The 19,819-nt window shown below is 45.6% G+C and overlaps 2 protein-coding genes and 23 non-coding genes across 25 annotated transcripts; 4 read left to right on the top strand and 21 right to left on the bottom strand.

The window, feature by feature from the left end:
* Positions 1 to 370: 370 nt before the first annotated feature.
* On the bottom strand, positions 371 to 442 carry trnaq-uug (transfer RNA glutamine (anticodon UUG)). The gene has a single exon. It is a non-coding gene; the product is annotated as a tRNA-Gln (tRNA).
* Positions 443 to 577: 135 nt separating this feature from the next.
* trnaf-gaa (transfer RNA phenylalanine (anticodon GAA)) lies at positions 578 to 650 on the bottom strand. Its single transcript has one exon. It is a non-coding gene; the product is annotated as a tRNA-Phe (tRNA).
* A 106-nt stretch (positions 651 to 756) lies between these two features.
* trnai-aau (transfer RNA isoleucine (anticodon AAU)) lies at positions 757 to 830 on the bottom strand. The gene has a single exon. It is a non-coding gene; the product is annotated as a tRNA-Ile (tRNA).
* Positions 831 to 927: 97 nt separating this feature from the next.
* trnap-ugg (transfer RNA proline (anticodon UGG)) lies at positions 928 to 999 on the bottom strand. The gene has a single exon. It is a non-coding gene; the product is annotated as a tRNA-Pro (tRNA).
* A 937-nt stretch (positions 1,000 to 1,936) lies between these two features.
* Positions 1,937 to 2,009, top strand: trnaa-agc (transfer RNA alanine (anticodon AGC)). The gene has a single exon. It is a non-coding gene; the product is annotated as a tRNA-Ala (tRNA).
* A 775-nt stretch (positions 2,010 to 2,784) lies between these two features.
* Positions 2,785 to 2,856, bottom strand: trnaq-uug (transfer RNA glutamine (anticodon UUG)). Its single transcript has one exon. It is a non-coding gene; the product is annotated as a tRNA-Gln (tRNA).
* A 135-nt stretch (positions 2,857 to 2,991) lies between these two features.
* On the bottom strand, positions 2,992 to 3,064 carry trnaf-gaa (transfer RNA phenylalanine (anticodon GAA)). The gene has a single exon. It is a non-coding gene; the product is annotated as a tRNA-Phe (tRNA).
* A 106-nt stretch (positions 3,065 to 3,170) lies between these two features.
* On the bottom strand, positions 3,171 to 3,244 carry trnai-aau (transfer RNA isoleucine (anticodon AAU)). The gene has a single exon. It is a non-coding gene; the product is annotated as a tRNA-Ile (tRNA).
* Positions 3,245 to 3,341: 97 nt separating this feature from the next.
* Positions 3,342 to 3,413, bottom strand: trnap-ugg (transfer RNA proline (anticodon UGG)). Its single transcript has one exon. It is a non-coding gene; the product is annotated as a tRNA-Pro (tRNA).
* A 937-nt stretch (positions 3,414 to 4,350) lies between these two features.
* On the top strand, positions 4,351 to 4,423 carry trnaa-agc (transfer RNA alanine (anticodon AGC)). The gene has a single exon. It is a non-coding gene; the product is annotated as a tRNA-Ala (tRNA).
* A 775-nt stretch (positions 4,424 to 5,198) lies between these two features.
* trnaq-uug (transfer RNA glutamine (anticodon UUG)) lies at positions 5,199 to 5,270 on the bottom strand. Its single transcript has one exon. It is a non-coding gene; the product is annotated as a tRNA-Gln (tRNA).
* A 135-nt stretch (positions 5,271 to 5,405) lies between these two features.
* On the bottom strand, positions 5,406 to 5,478 carry trnaf-gaa (transfer RNA phenylalanine (anticodon GAA)). The gene has a single exon. It is a non-coding gene; the product is annotated as a tRNA-Phe (tRNA).
* Positions 5,479 to 5,584: 106 nt separating this feature from the next.
* trnai-aau (transfer RNA isoleucine (anticodon AAU)) lies at positions 5,585 to 5,658 on the bottom strand. Its single transcript has one exon. It is a non-coding gene; the product is annotated as a tRNA-Ile (tRNA).
* A 97-nt stretch (positions 5,659 to 5,755) lies between these two features.
* On the bottom strand, positions 5,756 to 5,827 carry trnap-ugg (transfer RNA proline (anticodon UGG)). Its single transcript has one exon. It is a non-coding gene; the product is annotated as a tRNA-Pro (tRNA).
* A 937-nt stretch (positions 5,828 to 6,764) lies between these two features.
* On the top strand, positions 6,765 to 6,837 carry trnaa-agc (transfer RNA alanine (anticodon AGC)). The gene has a single exon. It is a non-coding gene; the product is annotated as a tRNA-Ala (tRNA).
* Positions 6,838 to 7,612: 775 nt separating this feature from the next.
* On the bottom strand, positions 7,613 to 7,684 carry trnaq-uug (transfer RNA glutamine (anticodon UUG)). Its single transcript has one exon. It is a non-coding gene; the product is annotated as a tRNA-Gln (tRNA).
* A 135-nt stretch (positions 7,685 to 7,819) lies between these two features.
* Positions 7,820 to 7,892, bottom strand: trnaf-gaa (transfer RNA phenylalanine (anticodon GAA)). The gene has a single exon. It is a non-coding gene; the product is annotated as a tRNA-Phe (tRNA).
* A 106-nt stretch (positions 7,893 to 7,998) lies between these two features.
* On the bottom strand, positions 7,999 to 8,072 carry trnai-aau (transfer RNA isoleucine (anticodon AAU)). The gene has a single exon. It is a non-coding gene; the product is annotated as a tRNA-Ile (tRNA).
* A 97-nt stretch (positions 8,073 to 8,169) lies between these two features.
* Positions 8,170 to 8,241, bottom strand: trnap-ugg (transfer RNA proline (anticodon UGG)). Its single transcript has one exon. It is a non-coding gene; the product is annotated as a tRNA-Pro (tRNA).
* A 937-nt stretch (positions 8,242 to 9,178) lies between these two features.
* On the top strand, positions 9,179 to 9,251 carry trnaa-agc (transfer RNA alanine (anticodon AGC)). Its single transcript has one exon. It is a non-coding gene; the product is annotated as a tRNA-Ala (tRNA).
* An 821-nt stretch (positions 9,252 to 10,072) lies between these two features.
* On the bottom strand, positions 10,073 to 10,146 carry trnai-aau (transfer RNA isoleucine (anticodon AAU)). The gene has a single exon. It is a non-coding gene; the product is annotated as a tRNA-Ile (tRNA).
* A 97-nt stretch (positions 10,147 to 10,243) lies between these two features.
* trnap-ugg (transfer RNA proline (anticodon UGG)) lies at positions 10,244 to 10,315 on the bottom strand. Its single transcript has one exon. It is a non-coding gene; the product is annotated as a tRNA-Pro (tRNA).
* Positions 10,316 to 11,739: 1,424 nt separating this feature from the next.
* trnaq-uug (transfer RNA glutamine (anticodon UUG)) lies at positions 11,740 to 11,811 on the bottom strand. The gene has a single exon. It is a non-coding gene; the product is annotated as a tRNA-Gln (tRNA).
* Positions 11,812 to 13,067: 1,256 nt separating this feature from the next.
* On the bottom strand, positions 13,068 to 17,032 carry LOC113077691 (uncharacterized; the record flags this gene model as incomplete). The annotated part of the gene is made up of 7 exons (XM_026250016.1): positions 16,785 to 17,032; positions 16,443 to 16,674; positions 16,023 to 16,215; positions 15,481 to 15,843; positions 14,737 to 15,152; positions 14,167 to 14,391; positions 13,068 to 14,057 (listed from the first exon to the last, which is right to left on the bottom strand). Coding segments are annotated over exons 1-7 (2,667 nt in total), but the record flags the coding sequence as incomplete, so codon positions are not given.
* Positions 17,033 to 17,162: 130 nt separating this feature from the next.
* LOC113077692 (uncharacterized) lies at positions 17,163 to 18,483 on the bottom strand. The gene is made up of 6 exons (XM_026250018.1): positions 18,337 to 18,483; positions 18,076 to 18,183; positions 17,844 to 17,954; positions 17,659 to 17,736; positions 17,343 to 17,537; positions 17,163 to 17,255 (listed from the first exon to the last, which is right to left on the bottom strand). The coding sequence occupies exons 1-6, from the start codon at positions 18,481 to 18,483 to the stop codon at positions 17,163 to 17,165; spliced, it is 732 nt and encodes a 243-aa protein (XP_026105803.1).
* Between the last annotated feature and the right edge of the window lie 1,336 nt (positions 18,484 to 19,819).

Here is a 19,819-nt window from a genome sequence, read left to right as displayed (position 1 = left end):
AGACCTTATTTGGGTGTGTCTAATAAGGCAGACAATCAAACTGTGCAGGGCAGGGGGTGCCTCCAGGACAGGTTTGAGAACCACTGCCCTAAAGAGACCGACTGGGCATTGATGCAATGCTGCCACAGTCTCTACGTTAGTTAATTTTTTTGGACTCAAAGCTGCCAAAAAGTATTTCAGACATGGTCCTGCGCAAATTGGTTGCAAAAAGTGGTCCCACCGCGATTTGAACTCGGATCACTGGATTCAGAGTGCTAACCATTACACCATGAAACCTTACCTGGAGCAGCCGTTGCTCACAGGGCCACAAAGACTGTCACCAGTGCCAACTAGTGCTGTTTTTTTCTTTTCCTGCGGCAAGAAAGCACACAGGTTCCACCGAGATTCGAACTCAGATCGCTGGATTCAAAGCCCAGAGTGCTGACCATTACACCATGGAACCGAAACTGCTTGTTTGGTGGCCAACTGGGAAACAGATAGCTCCGTGGCAGTGGGGAAGCAGTTATACAGAGAAGTTGGAACCCAGTGATTTTTGGTCACTGGCCCGCCTCAAAAAGAGGAAATGAGTGGGAGATTTTGCCGAAACCCGGGATCGAACCAGGGACCTTTAGATCTTCAGTCTAACGCTCTCCCAACTGAGCTATTTCGGCCACAACAAGCTCCTGCTTAGCAAGCAGGGATTTCAGTGAGATCACCCTACTCTTTGTCACAGGAGAAGAGCAGAGCAGAGATGAGCCCCCAGACAATAAAAACAGCTGGCCAGTACGGGGATCGAACCCGCGACCTTGGCGTTATTAGCACCACGCTCTAACCAGCTGAGCTAACCGGCCTCCCTTCGCCATCTGTCTCTACCCGATTGAATAAAACACTGCCTCAATGTTAGTGAACGCAACGAGACAACAAAGCTTCACGTTTTATCCCGACCAAGGGCTCGTCCGGGATTTGAACCCGGGACCTCTCGCACCCAAAGCGAGAATCATACCCCTAGACCAACGAGCCTTCCTGTGCTGGGCCGAGAAAAAAGAGCTACTGCAGCATCAATAAAAGAAGGAACATGAACTAACGTGGAAGCAATCAAAGACCTCGAGACAGTGTTAAAGGCTAACGAACGCAAGTTGGCCTCTTAACTGACCTAAAAATGTGGCTGTGTCTAACATGTAGAGGGATGTTAGGGAGGACAGCTGAAACTGTCAGATGTCACTTAGACCAGCGGTTCTCAATTCCAGTCCTCGAGCCCCCTGCTCTTCACATTTTGTATGTTTCTCGTATAGCTTCAGACATTTGTTCCATTCAAACGTAAGTGCCCTGAGAAGTGGACATCACATGACATCCCTCCGTGATTCAAGTTCAAAGCGTATGTGTACGTTCAGTTCAAAGTGACTAACACAGAGGTGTACAGAGGTATACAGAGGTATATGATGTCACACTTGTCCATGTGTGAAGACGTTGCGCAGCGCAAATCCGTGAACCAATGTTCCAAAGTGAAGTAAACTTCGACGGATTTCCCCTGCTCAGGGAGTGGGGAGCAATGAACACTGTGTAGGGACCATGTCAATCGCAAGGAGCTCACTTCTAATGAGCTGATTATCCGAATCAGGTGTGCTAACAAAGAGAGACATGCAAAATATGCAGACCTTTGGGGAGCGAGGACTGGAATGGAGAACCGCTTCCTTATTCTTTAAGTCAGTGTGAGAAAAAAGAGGTGAGAAGTTGTCTGCGTGACCCGAGTGATGCAAGGTAGTCTGCATAATACAAGAATCCGCACATGCATACTGGCGTAACAAGACCGAGAAGGTCCTTTAACACAAAAGCTAAATCTCTTTGTTAATTCGACAACACAATCGCGGCCAGTGCAAAGGTGCAAGCCTAGAGGAGGGACGGCCTCTTTGCATCAAGCCGGTCATTCGCAGCTATGCTCGTCATTCTTGAAAGGCCAGGGGAATTAGCTCAAATGGTAGAGCGCTCGCTTAGCATGCGAGAGGTAGCGGGATCGATGCCCGCATTCTCCAAGTTGTCTCATTCCCTTTTACTCACACATCCCTAAATCAGTGGTTTTCAATCCTGTCCTGGAGGCATCCCTGCCCTGCACATTTTGCATTTCCCCTCATCTAACACACCAGTTTCAAATCATCAGCTCATTAATAGAGACTGCAAGACCTGATTTGGGTGTGTCTAGCACTGACGCAATGCTGCGACACTCCCACGTTAGCTTTTTTTGGGTCTCACAGCTGCCAAAAAGTATTTCAGACATGGTCCTGTGCAAATTGGTTGCAAAACATTGCCATTTTACACACAGTTCCCTAAAGCAGTGGTTTTCAAACCTGTCCTGGAGGCACCCCTGCCCTACACATTTTGAATGTTTCCCTCATCTATCACACCTGTTTCAAATCATCAACTCATTGATAGAGACCGCAAGACCTTATTTGGGTGTGTCTAATAAGGCAGACAATCAAACTGTGCAGGGCAGGGGTGCCTCCAGGACAGGTTTGAGAACCACTGCCCTAAAGAGACCGACTGGGCATTGATGCAATGCTGCCACAGTCTCTACGTTAGTTAATTTTTTTGGACTCAAAGCTGCCAAAAAGTATTTCAGACATGGTCCTGCGCAAATTGGTTGCAAAAAGTGGTCCCACCGCGATTTGAACTCGGATCACTGGATTCAGAGTGCTAACCATTACACCATGAAACCTTACCTGGAGCAGCCGTTGCTCACAGGGCCACAAAGACTGTCACCAGTGCCAAACTAGTGCTGTTTTTTTCTTTTCCTGCGGCAAGAAACCACACAGGTTCCACCGAGATTCGAACTCAGATCGCTGGATTCAAAGCCCAGAGTGCTGACCATTACACCATGGAACCGAAACTGCTTGTTTGGTGGCCAACTGGGAAACAGATAGCTCCGTGGCAGTGGGGAAGCAGTTATACAGAGAAGTTGGAACCCAGTGATTTTTGGTCACTGGCCCGCCTCAAAAAGAGGAAATGAGTGGGAGATTTTGCCGAAACCCGGGATCGAACCAGGGACCTTTAGATCTTCAGTCTAACGCTCTCCCAACTGAGCTATTTCGGCCACAACAAGCTCCTGCTTAGCAAGCAGGGATTTCAGTGAGATCACCCTACTCTTTGTCACAGGAGAAGAGCAGAGCAGAGATGAGCCCCCAGACAATAAAAACAGCTGGCCAGTACGGGGATCGAACCCGCGACCTTGGCGTTATTAGCACCACGCTCTAACCAGCTGAGCTAACCGGCCTCCCTTCGCCATCTGTCTCTACCCGATTGAATAAAACACTGCCTCAATGTTAGTGAACGCAACGAGACAACAAAGCTTCACGTTTTATCCCGACCAAGGGCTCGTCCGGGATTTGAACCCGGGACCTCTCGCACCCAAAGCGAGAATCATACCCCTAGACCAACGAGCCTTCCTGTGCTGGGCCGAGAAAAAAGAGCTACTGCAGCATCAATAAAAGAAGGAACATGAACTAACGTGGAAGCAATCAAAGACCTCGAGACAGTGTTAAAGGCTAACGAACGCAAGTTGGCCTCTTAACTGACCTAAAAATGTGGCTGTGTCTAACATGTAGAGGGATGTTAGGGAGGACAGCTGAAACTGTCAGATGTCACTTAGACCAGCGGTTCTCAATTCCAGTCCTCGAGCCCCCTGCTCTTCACATTTTGTATGTTTCTCGTATAGCTTCAGACATTTGTTCCATTCAAACGTAAGTGCCCTGAGAAGTGGACATCACATGACATCCCTCCGTGATTCAAGTTCAAAGCGTATGTGTACGTTCAGTTCAAAGTGACTAACACAGAGGTGTACAGAGGTATACAGAGGTATATGATGTCACACTTGTCCATGTGTGAAGACGTTGCGCAGCGCAAATCCGTGAACCAATGTTCCAAAGTGAAGTAAACTTCGACGGATTTCCCCTGCTCAGGGAGTGGGGAGCAATGAACACTGTGTAGGGACCATGTCAATCGCAAGGAGCTCACTTCTAATGAGCTGATTATCCGAATCAGGTGTGCTAACAAAGAGAGACATGCAAAATATGCAGACCTTTGGGGAGCGAGGACTGGAATGGAGAACCGCTTCCTTATTCTTTAAGTCAGTGTGAGAAAAAAGAGGTGAGAAGTTGTCTGCGTGACCCGAGTGATGCAAGGTAGTCTGCATAATACAAGAATCCGCACATGCATACTGGCGTAACAAGACCGAGAAGGTCCTTTAACACAAAAGCTAAATCTCTTTGTTAATTCGACAACACAATCGCGGCCAGTGCAAAGGTGCAAGCCTAGAGGAGGGACGGCCTCTTTGCATCAAGCCGGTCATTCGCAGCTATGCTCGTCATTCTTGAAAGGCCAGGGGAATTAGCTCAAATGGTAGAGCGCTCGCTTAGCATGCGAGAGGTAGCGGGATCGATGCCCGCATTCTCCAAGTTGTCTCATTCCCTTTTACTCACACATCCCTAAATCAGTGGTTTTCAATCCTGTCCTGGAGGCATCCCTGCCCTGCACATTTTGCATTTCCCCTCATCTAACACACCAGTTTCAAATCATCAGCTCATTAATAGAGACTGCAAGACCTGATTTGGGTGTGTCTAGCACTGACGCAATGCTGCGACACTCCCACGTTAGCTTTTTTTGGGTCTCACAGCTGCCAAAAAGTATTTCAGACATGGTCCTGTGCAAATTGGTTGCAAAACATTGCCATTTTACACACAGTTCCCTAAAGCAGTGGTTTTCAAACCTGTCCTGGAGGCACCCCTGCCCTACACATTTTGAATGTTTCCCTCATCTATCACACCTGTTTCAAATCATCAACTCATTGATAGAGACCGCAAGACCTTATTTGGGTGTGTCTAATAAGGCAGACAATCAAACTGTGCAGGGCAGGGGTGCCTCCAGGACAGGTTTGAGAACCACTGCCCTAAAGAGACCGACTGGGCATTGATGCAATGCTGCCACAGTCTCTACGTTAGTTAATTTTTTTGGACTCAAAGCTGCCAAAAAGTATTTCAGACATGGTCCTGCGCAAATTGGTTGCAAAAAGTGGTCCCACCGCGATTTGAACTCGGATCACTGGATTCAGAGTGCTAACCATTACACCATGAAACCTTACCTGGAGCAGCCGTTGCTCACAGGGCCACAAAGACTGTCACCAGTGCCAAACTAGTGCTGTTTTTTTCTTTTCCTGCGGCAAGAAACCACACAGGTTCCACCGAGATTCGAACTCAGATCGCTGGATTCAAAGCCCAGAGTGCTGACCATTACACCATGGAACCGAAACTGCTTGTTTGGTGGCCAACTGGGAAACAGATAGCTCCGTGGCAGTGGGGAAGCAGTTATACAGAGAAGTTGGAACCCAGTGATTTTTGGTCACTGGCCCGCCTCAAAAAGAGGAAATGAGTGGGAGATTTTGCCGAAACCCGGGATCGAACCAGGGACCTTTAGATCTTCAGTCTAACGCTCTCCCAACTGAGCTATTTCGGCCACAACAAGCTCCTGCTTAGCAAGCAGGGATTTCAGTGAGATCACCCTACTCTTTGTCACAGGAGAAGAGCAGAGCAGAGATGAGCCCCCAGACAATAAAAACAGCTGGCCAGTACGGGGATCGAACCCGCGACCTTGGCGTTATTAGCACCACGCTCTAACCAGCTGAGCTAACCGGCCTCCCTTCGCCATCTGTCTCTACCCGATTGAATAAAACACTGCCTCAATGTTAGTGAACGCAACGAGACAACAAAGCTTCACGTTTTATCCCGACCAAGGGCTCGTCCGGGATTTGAACCCGGGACCTCTCGCACCCAAAGCGAGAATCATACCCCTAGACCAACGAGCCTTCCTGTGCTGGGCCGAGAAAAAAGAGCTACTGCAGCATCAATAAAAGAAGGAACATGAACTAACGTGGAAGCAATCAAAGACCTCGAGACAGTGTTAAAGGCTAACGAACGCAAGTTGGCCTCTTAACTGACCTAAAAATGTGGCTGTGTCTAACATGTAGAGGGATGTTAGGGAGGACAGCTGAAACTGTCAGATGTCACTTAGACCAGCGGTTCTCAATTCCAGTCCTCGAGCCCCCTGCTCTTCACATTTTGTATGTTTCTCGTATAGCTTCAGACATTTGTTCCATTCAAACGTAAGTGCCCTGAGAAGTGGACATCACATGACATCCCTCCGTGATTCAAGTTCAAAGCGTATGTGTACGTTCAGTTCAAAGTGACTAACACAGAGGTGTACAGAGGTATACAGAGGTATATGATGTCACACTTGTCCATGTGTGAAGACGTTGCGCAGCGCAAATCCGTGAACCAATGTTCCAAAGTGAAGTAAACTTCGACGGATTTCCCCTGCTCAGGGAGTGGGGAGCAATGAACACTGTGTAGGGACCATGTCAATCGCAAGGAGCTCACTTCTAATGAGCTGATTATCCGAATCAGGTGTGCTAACAAAGAGAGACATGCAAAATATGCAGACCTTTGGGGAGCGAGGACTGGAATGGAGAACCGCTTCCTTATTCTTTAAGTCAGTGTGAGAAAAAAGAGGTGAGAAGTTGTCTGCGTGACCCGAGTGATGCAAGGTAGTCTGCATAATACAAGAATCCGCACATGCATACTGGCGTAACAAGACCGAGAAGGTCCTTTAACACAAAAGCTAAATCTCTTTGTTAATTCGACAACACAATCGCGGCCAGTGCAAAGGTGCAAGCCTAGAGGAGGGACGGCCTCTTTGCATCAAGCCGGTCATTCGCAGCTATGCTCGTCATTCTTGAAAGGCCAGGGGAATTAGCTCAAATGGTAGAGCGCTCGCTTAGCATGCGAGAGGTAGCGGGATCGATGCCCGCATTCTCCAAGTTGGCTCATGCCCTTTTACTCACACATCCCTAAATCAGTGGTTTTCAATCCTGTCCTGGAGGCATCCCTGCCCTGCACATTTTGCATTTCCCCTCATCTAACACACCAGTTTCAAATCATCAGCTCATTAATAGAGACTGCAAGACCTGATTTGGGTGTGTCTAGCACTGACGCAATGCTGCGACACTCCCACGTTAGCTTTTTTTGGGTCTCACAGCTGCCAAAAAGTATTTCAGACATGGTCCTGTGCAAATTGGTTGCAAAACATTGCCATTTTACACACAGTTCCCTAAAGCAGTGGTTTTCAAACCTGTCCTGGAGGCACCCCTGCCCTACACATTTTGAATGTTTCCCTCATCTATCACACCTGTTTCAAATCATCAACTCATTGATAGAGACCGCAAGACCTTATTTGGGTGTGTCTAATAAGGCAGACAATCAAACTGTGCAGGGCAGGGGTGCCTCCAGGACAGGTTTGAGAACCACTGCCCTAAAGAGACCGACTGGGCATTGATGCAATGCTGCCACAGTCTCTACGTTAGTTAATTTTTTTGGACTCAAAGCTGCCAAAAAGTATTTCAGACATGGTCCTGCGCAAATTGGTTGCAAAAAGTGGTCCCACCGCGATTTGAACTCGGATCACTGGATTCAGAGTGCTAACCATTACACCATGAAACCTTACCTGGAGCAGCCGTTGCTCACAGGGCCACAAAGACTGTCACCAGTGCCAAACTAGTGCTGTTTTTTTCTTTTCCTGCGGCAAGAAACCACACAGGTTCCACCGAGATTCGAACTCAGATCGCTGGATTCAAAGCCCAGAGTGCTGACCATTACACCATGGAACCGAAACTGCTTGTTTGGTGGCCAACTGGGAAACAGATAGCTCCGTGGCAGTGGGGAAGCAGTTATACAGAGAAGTTGGAACCCAGTGATTTTTGGTCACTGGCCCGCCTCAAAAAGAGGAAATGAGTGGGAGATTTTGCCGAAACCCGGGATCGAACCAGGGACCTTTAGATCTTCAGTCTAACGCTCTCCCAACTGAGCTATTTCGGCCACAACAAGCTCCTGCTTAGCAAGCAGGGATTTCAGTGAGATCACCCTACTCTTTGTCACAGGAGAAGAGCAGAGCAGAGATGAGCCCCCAGACAATAAAAACAGCTGGCCAGTACGGGGATCGAACCCGCGACCTTGGCGTTATTAGCACCACGCTCTAACCAGCTGAGCTAACCGGCCTCCCTTCGCCATCTGTCTCTACCCGATTGAATAAAAAACTGCCTCAATGTTAGTGAACGCAACGAGACAACAAAGCTTCACGTTTTATCCCGACCAAGGGCTCGTCCGGGATTTGAACCCGGGACCTCTCGCACCCAAAGCGAGAATCATACCCCTAGACCAACGAGCCTTCCTGTGCTGGGCCGAGAAAAAAGAGCTACTCCAGCATCAATAAAAGAAGGAACATGAACTAACGTGGAAGCAATCAAAGACCTCGAGACAGTGTTAAAGGCTAACGAACGCAAGTTGACCTCTTAACTGACCTAAAAATGTGGCTGTGTCTAACATGTAGAGGGATGTTAGGGAGGACAGCTGAAACTGTCAGATGTCACTTAGACCAGCGGTTCTCAATTCCAGTCCTCGAGCCCCCTGCTCTTCACATTTTGTATGTTTCTCGTATAGCTTCAGACATTTGTTCCATTCAAACGTAAGTGCCCTGAGAAGTGGACATCACATGACATCCCTCCGTGATTCAAGTTCAAAGCGTATGTGTACGTTCAGTTCAAAGTGACTAACACAGAGGTGTACAGAGGTATACAGAGGTATATGATGTCACACTTGTCCATGTGTGAAGACGTTGCGCAGCGCAAATCCGTGAACCAATGTTCCAAAGTGAAGTAAACTTCGACGGATTTCCCCTGCTCAGGGAGTGGGGAGCAATGAACACTGTGTAGGGACCATGTCAATCGCAAGGAGCTCACTTCTAATGAGCTGATTATCCGAATCAGGTGTGCTAACAAAGAGAGACATGCAAAATATGCAGACCTTTGGGGAGCGAGGACTGGAATGGAGAACCGCTTCCTTATTCTTTAAGTCAGTGTGAGAAAAAAGAGGTGAGAAGTTGTCTGCGTGACCCGAGTGATGCAAGGTAGTCTGCATAATACAAGAATCCGCACATGCATACTGGCGTAACAAGACCGAGAAGGTCCTTTAACACAAAAGCTAAATCTCTTTGTTAATTCGACAACACAATCGCGGCCAGTGCAAAGGTGCAAGCCTAGAGGAGGGACGGCCTCTTTGCATCAAGCCGGTCATTCGCAGCTATGCTCGTCATTCTTGAAAGGCCAGGGGAATTAGCTCAAATGGTAGAGCGCTCGCTTAGCATGCGAGAGGTAGCGGGATCGATGCCCGCATTCTCCAAGTTGTCTCATTCCCTTTTACTCACACATCCCTAAATCAGTGGTTTTCAATCCTGTCCTGGAGGCATCCCTGCCCTGCACATTTTGCATTTCCCCTCATCTAACACACCAGTTTCAAATCATCAGCTCATTAATAGAGACTGCAAGACCTGATTTGGGTGTGTCTAGCACTGACGCAATGCTGCGACACTCCAACGTTAGCTTTTTTTGGGTCTCACAGCTGCCAAAAAGTATTTCAGACATGGTCCTGTGCAAATTGGTTGCAAAACATTGCCATTTTACACACAGTTCCCTAAAGCAGTGGTTTTCAAACCTGTCCTGGAGGCACCCCTGCCCTACACATTTTGAATGTTTCCCTCATCTATCACACCTGTTTCAAATCATCAACTCATTGATAGAGACCGCAAGACCTTATTTGGGTGTGTCTAATAAGGCAGACAATCAAACTGTGCAGGGCAGGGGTGCCTCCAGGACAGGTTTGAGAACCACTTCCCTAAAGAGACCGACTGGGCATTGATGCAATGCTGCCACAGTCTCTACGTTAGTTAATTTTTTTGGACTCAAAGCTGCCAAAAAGTATTTCAGACATGGTCCTGCGCAAATTGGTTGCAAAAAGTGGTCCCACCGCGATTTGAACTCGGATCACTGGATTCAGAGTGCTAACCATTACACCATGAAACCTTACCTGGAGCAGCCGTTGCTCACAGGGCCACAAAGACTGTCACCAGTGCCAAACTAGTGCTGTTTTTTTCTTTTCCTGCGGCAAGAAACCACACAGGTTCCACCGAGATTCGAACTCAGATCGCAGACAATAAAAACAGCTGGCCAGTACGGGGATCGAACCCGCGACCTTGGCGTTATTAGCACCACGCTCTAACCAGCTGAGCTAACCGGCCTCCCCTCGCCATCTGTCTCTACCCGATTGAATAAAACACTGCCTCAATGTTAGTGAACGCAACGAGACAACAAAGCTTCACGTTTTATCCCGACCAAGGGCTCGTCCGGGATTTGAACCCGGGACCTCTCGCACCCAAAGCGAGAATCATACCCCTAGACCAACGAGCCTTCCTGTGCTGGGCCGAGAAAAAAGAGCTACTGCAGCATCAATAAAAGAAGGAACATGAACTAACGTGGAAGCAATCAAAGACCTCGAGACAGTGTTAAAGGCTAACGAACGCAAGTTGACCTCTTAACTGACCTAAAAATGTGGCTGTGTCTAACATGTAGAGGGATGTTAGGGAGGACAGCTGAAACTGTCAGATGTCACTTAGACCAGCGGTTCTCAATTCCAGTCCTCGAGCCCCCTGCTCTTCACATTTTGTATGTTTCTCGTATAGCTTCAGACATTTGTTCCATTCAAACGTAAGTGCCCTGAGAAGTGGACATCACATGACATCCCTCCGTGATTCAAGTTCAAAGCGTATGTGTACGTTCAGTTCAAAGTGACTAACACAGAGGTGTACAGAGGTATACAGAGGTATATGATGTCACACTTGTCCATGTGTGAAGACGTTGCGCAGCGCAAATCCGTGAACCAATGTTCCAAAGTGAAGTAAACTTCGACGGATTTCCCCTGCTCAGGGAGTGGGGAGCAATGAACACTGTGTAGGGACCATGTCAATCGCAAGGAGCTCACTTCTAATGAGCTGATTATCCGAATCAGGTGTGCTAACAAAGAGAGACATGCAAAATATGCAGACCTTTGGGGAGCGAGGACTAGAATGGAGAACCGCTTCCTTATTCTTTAAGTCAGTGTGAGAAAAAAGAGGTGAGAAGTTGTCTGCGTGACCCGAGTGATGCAAGGTAGTCTGCATAATACAAGAATCCGCACATGCATACTGGCGTAACAAGACCGAGAAGGTCCTTTAACACAAAAGCTAAATCTCTTTGTTAATTCGACAACACAATCGCGGCCAGTGCAAAGGTGCAAGCCTAGAGGAGGGACGGCCTCTTTGCATCAAGCCGGTCATTCGCAGCTATTCGCGGCCATTTTACACACAGTTCCCTAAAGCAGTGGTTTTCAAACCTGTCCTGGAGGCACCCCTGCCCTACACATTTTGAATGTTTCCCTCATCTATCACACCTGTTTCAAATCATCAACTCATTGATAGAGACCGCAAGACCTTATTTGGGTGTGTCTAATAAGGCAGACAATCAAACTGTGCAGGGCAGGGGTGCCTCCAGGACAGGTTTGAGAACCACTGCCCTAAAGAGACCGACTGGGCATTGATGCAATGCTGCCACAGTCTCTACGTTAGTTAATTTTTTTGGACTCAAAGCTGCCAAAAAGTATTTCAGACATGGTCCTGCGCAAATTGGTTGCAAAAAGTGGTCCCACCGCAATTTGAACTCGGATCACTGGATTCAGAGTGCTAACCATTACACCATGAAACCTTACGCGGAGCAGCCGTTGCTCACAGGGACACAAAGACTGTCACCAGTGCCAAACTAGTGCTGTTTTTTTCTTTTCCTGCGGCAAGAAAGCACACAGGTTCCACCGAGATTCGAACTCAGATCGCTGGATTCAAAGCCCAGAGTGCTGACCATTACACCATGGAACCGAAACTGCTTGTTTGGTGGCCAACTGGGAAACAGATAGCTCCGTGGCAGTGGGGAAGCAGTTATACAGAGAAGTTGGAACCCAGTGATTTTTGGTCACTGGCCCGCCTCAAAAAGAGGAAATGAGTGGGAGATTTTGCCGAAACCCGGGATCAAACCAGGGACCTTTAGATCTTCAGTCTAACGCTCTCCCAACTCCGCCAAAGCTGGGGAACAATTGTCTGTATAAGAAGGGGGGGAAGAGGGGAGAGAGAGGAAGAGAAGCGTGAGAAATTCAGGAAATCGTAGGTTCGAATCCACGCTGTCACATAAAGTTATGCGTGTATTTGTTAAAAATCGTAAATCGATTGTTTCGTGTCCAAGTTTGATTTTAAAAGTAATGTATTTGAATTTAATTATTGTTTCGTTTCTAAGATTGATTTTGACAGTAATGTTTTTGATTTAATAATTCTTTCGTTTCTAAGATTGATTTTTATTTTATTCTCATTATCATTATCATTAGTCAAAGTGCATTTATTAAGGCAATCATTTCCTGTGGCAGTAGGGACAAAATAACCTCCTTATTACGGCATTCACACTTTATTGTATCATATTACTTACTGCAAAGCTACACGTGACACTGAATTTAACTGTAAACTGAATGTCATTACATTCAATAAAACAAATAAATACAACACACCAGTCAAAGAGAAATATATTTATTAACTATATACATATTTAAAAAAATGTAGGAAAAGTACTAAATTCAATATAAAATTAAGAATTTTAAGTGCACACGCTATATAAAATAAGTACAAAAAAATATATAAATATATACATCAAAATCTACACATTTTGGTATTTTACTTTATACTGCTTCCTCTACACATAAACCTTTCTATAATAATAATAATAATAGTTTAACTTTATTTAATATGTATATATATTTCCATATGTATTATAGTGTATTCACATACATATCCACATGTTTATAATAATAATAATAATAATAATAATAATAATACAAGATAAAAAAAAGTGCACAGTATAACTCTTTAACATTAAATATGGCTGGAAGATAAAAAACAGAACAGATCCAACCAAGAGAACAAAATGAATGTATCACACATAAATAAATGAGTTATCTTCTCATAATCTGTAACCACTGCTCCTTCGTAATTGTTTCTTTATTAGGGCAATATATTTTGCCTTTGTACTGGCTATGGCCAGTTTCTTGAGTACGAAATTGGCCACACTTTCTGCACGAATTTGCTTTTACAGTGCGATTGTACGATCGTTTGGTTGGAGTGGCTGTGTCATTTGCAGGTGGCTCAGAGGAAATTGCTCCAGGGTTAATGGTGGAAAATGGGTCTGGGCAGGGCACCAGAAACATCTGAGACACAACAGGGGCAGTGGGTGTGTCAGGAACCAATGGGTGTGGTGCTGTCGGCCTGGGACAAATTGTCCTTAGCTGGCTGGACGTGGCTGAACGCTGAGGGTGTACGGCTGATGGCCAGATTGAAGTTGCTGTGGCAGATGTACAGGTAGCTGAGGGCGCAATCTTTCTAAACTTTGTCTTTGCCTGTCCAGCTGTGTCTGGTGGCATCTGGTAGGTATGCAACTGGTGGCTATATTGTGGAGGCACAACAGGCTGTACTCGTGCTGGAGGCAAAACATCCAAAGCCACTGGACGTGCCTCTGGAAGGTCCAGCCCTTGCAACAGCAAGGAGACCTCCTGACCCTTTAAACGGTTATTGTGCCATGTCGTAAGGGTCCTCTGATTTACCTCAACTAGCTGAAGGGTTGTGTCACTCATCACCGTTCCATTGCTCAGGATTAGCTGCCGAATTTTTCTGTAATCACGAAGAATGAGATCCCATCTAGACAGACATTCTGTCCGCTGTTTCTTGGGGCTTCGGTGGATGTTACATAACCTTATGAAAATCATTTCAACAAGGCGACAGCAATTAGGCCACTGTGCTGGAGAGCCGCTAGAACCCAAAACACACCTTTTTGTGCTGTCGACACCAGGAGTGAAGACAGCTTTCTTTTTTGGGGACCTAAAACGTCCTGTAAGTAGCCTGTCTTGATGACGAGCAGCATACACCACCCTGTCTTTATCAAATTTGTCCAGGTTCTGCCACAGACCCACAATGGTCGCAACTTGTTGGTTGGTAAGTGTGAGGCTTGTCTGTGTGCGCAGCTCCACCAGACACTCTGCCAACGCATCCACCCGGTCCATTCCAGGAATGCAGTGTTCGTCAACAGCCTGGAAATATATAACTGTTGGTTAGGTATTTACATGCTGTTAAGTAAGTTTACTGCTTAATGGCAGATAACTAAATGAGTGACAATTCGTATAGAAAAGGAAATTTTACCATTGCTGAGGGCACTGGTGTATCTAAAGGATCCTGGACACTGGGTACTGGTGCAGCTGAAGGAGCCCGGACTCTGAGCAGTGGTGGAGCCTGGACACTGGGCAGTGGTGCAGCTGAAGGAGCCCGGACTGTGAACAATGGTGGAGCCTGGACACTGAGCAGTGATGCAGCTACACTGGGCACTGGTGCAGCTGAAGGAGCCCGGACTGTGAACAATGGTGGAGCCTGGACACTGAGCAGTGGTGCAGCTACACTGGGCACTGGTGCAGCTGAAGGAGCCCGGACTCTGAGCAGTGGTGGAGCCTGGACACTGGGCAGTGGTGGAGTCTGGACACTGGGCAGTTGTGGAGTCTGGACACTGGGCAGTGGTGCAGCTACACTGGGCACTGGTGCAGCTGAAGGAGCCCGGACTCTGAGCAGTGGTGGAGCCTGGACACTGAGCAGTGGTGCAGCTACACTGGGCACTGGTGCAGTTGAAGGAGCCCGGACTCTGAGCAGTGGTGGAGCCTGGACACTGGGCACTGGTGCAGCTGAAGGAGCCCGGACTCTGAGCAGTGGTGGAGCCTGGACACTGGGCAGTGGTGGAGTCTGGACACTGGGCAGTGGTGGAGTCTGGACACTGGGCAATGGTGGAGTCTGGACACTGGGCAGTGGTGGAGTCTGGACACTGGGCAGTGGTGGAGTTTGGACAATGGGCAGTGGTGGAATTTTGACACTGGGCAGTGGTGCAGCTGTAGGAGCCTGGACACTGGGAACTGGTGCAGCTGGTAGAACTGGTGGACCTGAAAGGACTAAGTCATCTGATGCCACAAGATTTGCCACTGTGGCTTCCTCTCCAAAGAAATCAATGAAACCCTCATCCTTTTCCACTTGCTCCTCCACATCTATCTCCTCCAGCAATTGAGAGGTCCTATCAGAGGTAGGGCACATGTCCTCCAGGGGCTGACTATTCTGCCTCAACAAGTACTGTACTCCAATGAGCTCCCCTGAGGAAATATTTGTAACAGGAAACATTTTTAATGGAAATTATGCAGAAAGGTCTATTTAGAAATGCAGTAAATATTTTGTTGTCCACTTCTGTATGAACAATATATATCTAATTCAGAGGGTATCATAAAAAGACTGGATTACTCTATATTCTACTATGTATTTTATGTTCTGCCCTGAAACCTAGAACACAGAATAATGTATAAATATTCTGGTAGTATAATTTTTCTCTGATATGTCAAAATTACATTATTATTGTCCAAAAGCACTTGTAATTTTACCAAAAACATGCTACATCATGAGCTGCATTTATCAAAATATTTTTACCTGTGTATACTGCAGGTGGAGTGAAGCTAGGGACCAATTTCCTGCCATACAACTTATTGTAGTTCTCATTGACAGAGTAAACCAGCTCCCCTGTGTAAGAGCGCAGAGTTGAACCTCCATCTGCAACAGCAGCTTCAGCCCGGTCCTGATTCCAGCGTAATAAACCTTCCAGGAGATAAATCTGGAAGTTCAGGCTGTTTGCGCTGTTCCCTAGAAAAAGAAATAGAAAGCCAAATATTGCTTTGAGAAAATGCAAAACATAAAATTTAACATAAATTCTGCCTCCGACAGAGTAGGCCAGCCCTGTTGGATGAGTTGCTCCCTTTTGGCCTGTCTCAGCAGAGTGAGATCCCCTGCATCCCACTCAAAAATACAGGATGACAGCCTTGCCATAAAAGTAGGGTACAACTGGTGGGCGTCAGTGGTGCACCCTACTGCCAGACGTCGCATAAAATGCCAAATGTCTAGGCGGACGATGACATCTGGCCAGCCGCTGAACCGCCTCTTCAATTTAGTCTCTCCCACTTTCTTGCAACAATCACAGTCCACATAAATGATAGTGGGAGGATCAACACCAGCACTCCGGTATCGCTCCATGAGCCCTGCAGCCATGAGGTCTAACCCAGCCCCTTCATTCGCAGTCAGGACACTCATCAGCACCTGACCTATCTCATTGCCCACTGAGGTAAGCCACTGTGCTGTGCCTTTCGCAGGCCCGCTCAACTTCTTGGTGATCTGAAAGAAACAATAAGCATAGCAAATAATACAACATGCATCCAAATCAGTTACACTGAAAAAAATAAAGCTCTCTTGGTCTAACAATACATTATAGATAAGGGTACAGTCAATTAAGCAGCTTATCTGACCTTCTTAGTTGAATCCATTTTTAAGATTGATCCATACGTGGATGTTATGCTGGCCTTTATGTGATCGAGCCTGTTGAGAATGTCCTGACTGTATACAGTGAGGAGCCATTTGTAGCTGGGTACTGAAGCAAGTGGTGGTGGCTCCTGGAAGTGCAGCGGATGCAGGCCACGATTATCAAAAAAGGCCACACACTCTGATGTGTACCGAAGCGCACGTTTCAACCACTCCTCACTGTGGTTCTCTCTCAGCTGGCCGATGATCCTCACTGGGCCATTCCCCATGCCCCTCTCACGCAGCAAGCGAAGAACCCGAATGTCACAGGCATACCTTGGAAAAAAGCATTCATTTAAGTATCTTATTATAAGGTATCTAATTATTGTAGGAAATATTTATCAGAAAGGGTAGTACATAAGTGAAAATGACTGCAAAATAATTACTTGCGTGTGAGGATGACCCTGAATTCAGCTCGATGGGCCAGGTCCAACTGCTGCAGCACAGCATGACTCCAGGACAGGTAGCTGGTTCTACACCTGGTGCAGATCAGGGTCTCTGTCACCAGGTTGTAGTATCTGTCAATGTCTAACACCTGTCGTACCCTCCTGTGCAGTCCACCACCACACAGCTGTTGCCTGGCACAGGCAGGGTTAGTACACTGGAGCCGCACCTTCCACAGCTTATATGGCATCCAGAGCAAGAGACGCTGTGAAAAAAACCTATCAGGTGTTGGAGCTTGGTGGTACAACAGGGCTGGTGGTGGGGGGTGATACCACAACTGTAGGTTTTCACGCAGCTCCAGCTTTCCCTTTGCACCAACCCTAAAAAAGTGCTTCTGACACCCACTTCTGGTCTTGTTGTGGCATTGTCTGTGGCCACAGAAGGGGGAGATCTTCTGGCTGAGATGAGACCTGCTGATATTATCAAAAACACAGGTTTAAATAAAAGCTAAGAGAGCATTAAATGATGAAGACATGGCTATATTTTGAATGAGATCTTACTGGGCTCCTCACAACAGTATTCTCAGAAACAGTTGATGGCGTTGCTGTTTTTTTGATGCGTTGTGAACTCTGAGGTGGAGGAAGGAAGAAGGAAGAGGAGGACTGGATGACGGGCTGATGAGGTTTGGGGGATGGAGGAGGATGAGGATCAGAGGGTGGACATGAAACTGTAGCTGAACTGGAGTGCTCTAACATCTGTGGAGTCAAACATTATGAATAATTTATTAAGGGGATTGCCATGTTTTAATACATTAAAATTACATAGTGATAAAGTCATGATGACATTATAAAAGTCTTGATGTCTTTTAATATTAACCTGAGAGGTTTTCCTCTGGGTGCTCAAATTAGGTTTTGCTGCTGCCACATGTGAGCCTCCAAACCTTGACTTTTCAAACTAAAAAGATTTGTCATGGTTAGTGATAACAAAACCCTAACACTATAGTTAAAGGTTGAGATGTTTCAGTATCTGCAGTGATGCATGCAATAGTGTGGTCTGCTTACCATTGACAATGTCAGTTTAGGTCTCTTTGCAGGACATGACACATCACTGACAGAGGGTGTGCTTTGGGCCGGGGTGCTCTGTGATGCTTCCCCTGTGACTGGTGGATGAACCTGTGACACATGCATAAAGTACAAAACAGTCTTCCTAATGTGATTTTAGATATAAAGACACATTGATGTTGCAAACACATCTATCTATTTATGCAACTTGAACCAGGCTAATTGAAGTTACCTTGTGAAAGCCACAAATACATGTCTGAGCTTCCTTCAGAAGAGTGGTCTGTCCCCTCATTTGCAGTGGGCACTTTTCTATCTGTGAACATGAATTATACCTCTGACACTGGATCTCAAAACAGCTATAAGTCATCATAATTATATCAATATAACATTGTATTTACATGTAATTACTTAACCATACACATAAATAAAAATACCACAATGTATTGTCAAAAAAGTTTGTTAGTTTGCCCATGAATCTAGCTGCATAACTTACCTTCTGATACATCTCATGCCATCTTTTTTGTCGGGGAGAAGGTCTATTCCCCTGCGTAGATGGCCAAACTCCTGTTTGGGCAAAACTCTCCAGACGCGCAAGCCATTCAGCATTACTCATGCCTTTGTGAGACTTAGCTGAAGCCATGTCGTTGCCTGAAACACTACATAACACGTTACACTAACTGCCATTGTAGCCTGTAGCATTTACCCTCCTGCTGTGTTCATTTCATGATAGCTAGTTGTGTTCCTGGTCCAGAACGACCGCCATATTATAGCAGATTATAAGTTCATTATAATACACATATTATCTTACATATAACATGTTGTGATTTATTTATTTATTATTTAATGCCATGTCAGCAGCAGGGGCTATATTCATGCCAAGAGGAAACATTTCAATTGCACAATTCAGTCATATATATTAATGTCAAAACAATTATATAACATTTATATATATATATATATATATATATATGTTTGTATGTATGTGTGTATGTTTGTACAAATATAAAAAAATACATATAATAAGATTATAACAAGAATAAAAGTATAAGAACAATTACATAGAGTCTTAACAAGTTGTGATAGATCTTTCTATTATGGCTGTATGTCTCAATGACCTAGGCTCATACAACACGTTTATGAGTATAAATAAATAAATAAATATATAGCATTATGGATTAATTTGACTAAAACAAATACTCAGATTAAACATATTGTGGTCTTTCAACTGTGTCCATGTGATAAGGGCATGAACCTGAATGTATAAACTTATCCATTCACTTCTTTTGACTGGTCATAACATATGTACAAACATATAACATACGTGTAAAAGTTAAACAAAACATTAACATTTTCCAAATTTATTTTGTGTGTTCAAATGCCGCATTTGGAAAAAGCTGTGGAACCTTATTACAATTAAATAAAAAGCATTTTTTTTTTCATTGAGAAAACTTGTTAATCGGTTAAATTCGACATATTTACAGTTACGTTAGCTCCGGTCGTAATAGTATTTACACATCAGTGACAGTTGACGTTACGTAGTATCAAGCGGTAATCATAGGCTAATTTACATGGCCAATCTTGCTATTCCTAAAGAACAAAAATCCTAAACCATTTCATTCATATCAAGATATAAATAACATACATGAGCGGAATGTAAATAATTTAACGTTACCTGAGCGGAGATTACATGCAATTGGCGAGGACGTGCGTGATTGGTGTATGAGAAATAGACCTTGCCATTTCATTGGACGCGGAAAAATAGAGATCGCAACGTGATTGATTTATAAAAGATAGAAGTCGTAAGGTGATTGGTTTTTAAAAGATAGAAGTCGTAACGTGATTGGTTTTCAAAAGATAGAGGTCGTAACGTGATTGGTTTTCAAAAGATAGAGGTCATAACGTGATTGGTTTTTAAAAGATAGAAGTCGGCATACTATTGGATTAATTTTACAGACTTGTGGTTGTCAGGTACCGCC

This window comes from Carassius auratus, unplaced genomic scaffold (genome assembly GCF_003368295.1).
Source record: "Carassius auratus strain Wakin unplaced genomic scaffold, ASM336829v1 scaf_tig00023187, whole genome shotgun sequence".
Taxonomy (NCBI): Eukaryota; Metazoa; Chordata; class Actinopteri; order Cypriniformes; family Cyprinidae; genus Carassius; species Carassius auratus.
This window is presented reverse-complemented; position numbering and strand designations above follow the sequence as displayed.

Excerpts from the sequence above, each read along its gene's own strand:
- LOC113077692 (XM_026250018.1), bottom strand. The coding sequence starts at position 18,483 with ATGGCTTCAGCTAAGTCTCACAAAGGCATGAGTAATGCTGAATGGCTT. Across the intron at positions 17,955-18,075 it reads GTATTTGTGGCTTTCACAAG|GTTCATCCACCAGTCACAGG; the intron begins GTAACTTCAATT and ends CATGTGTCACAG. Across the intron at positions 17,538-17,658 it reads CCCAGAGGAAAACCTCTCAG|ATGTTAGAGCACTCCAGTTC; the intron begins GTTAATATTAAA and ends TTGACTCCACAG.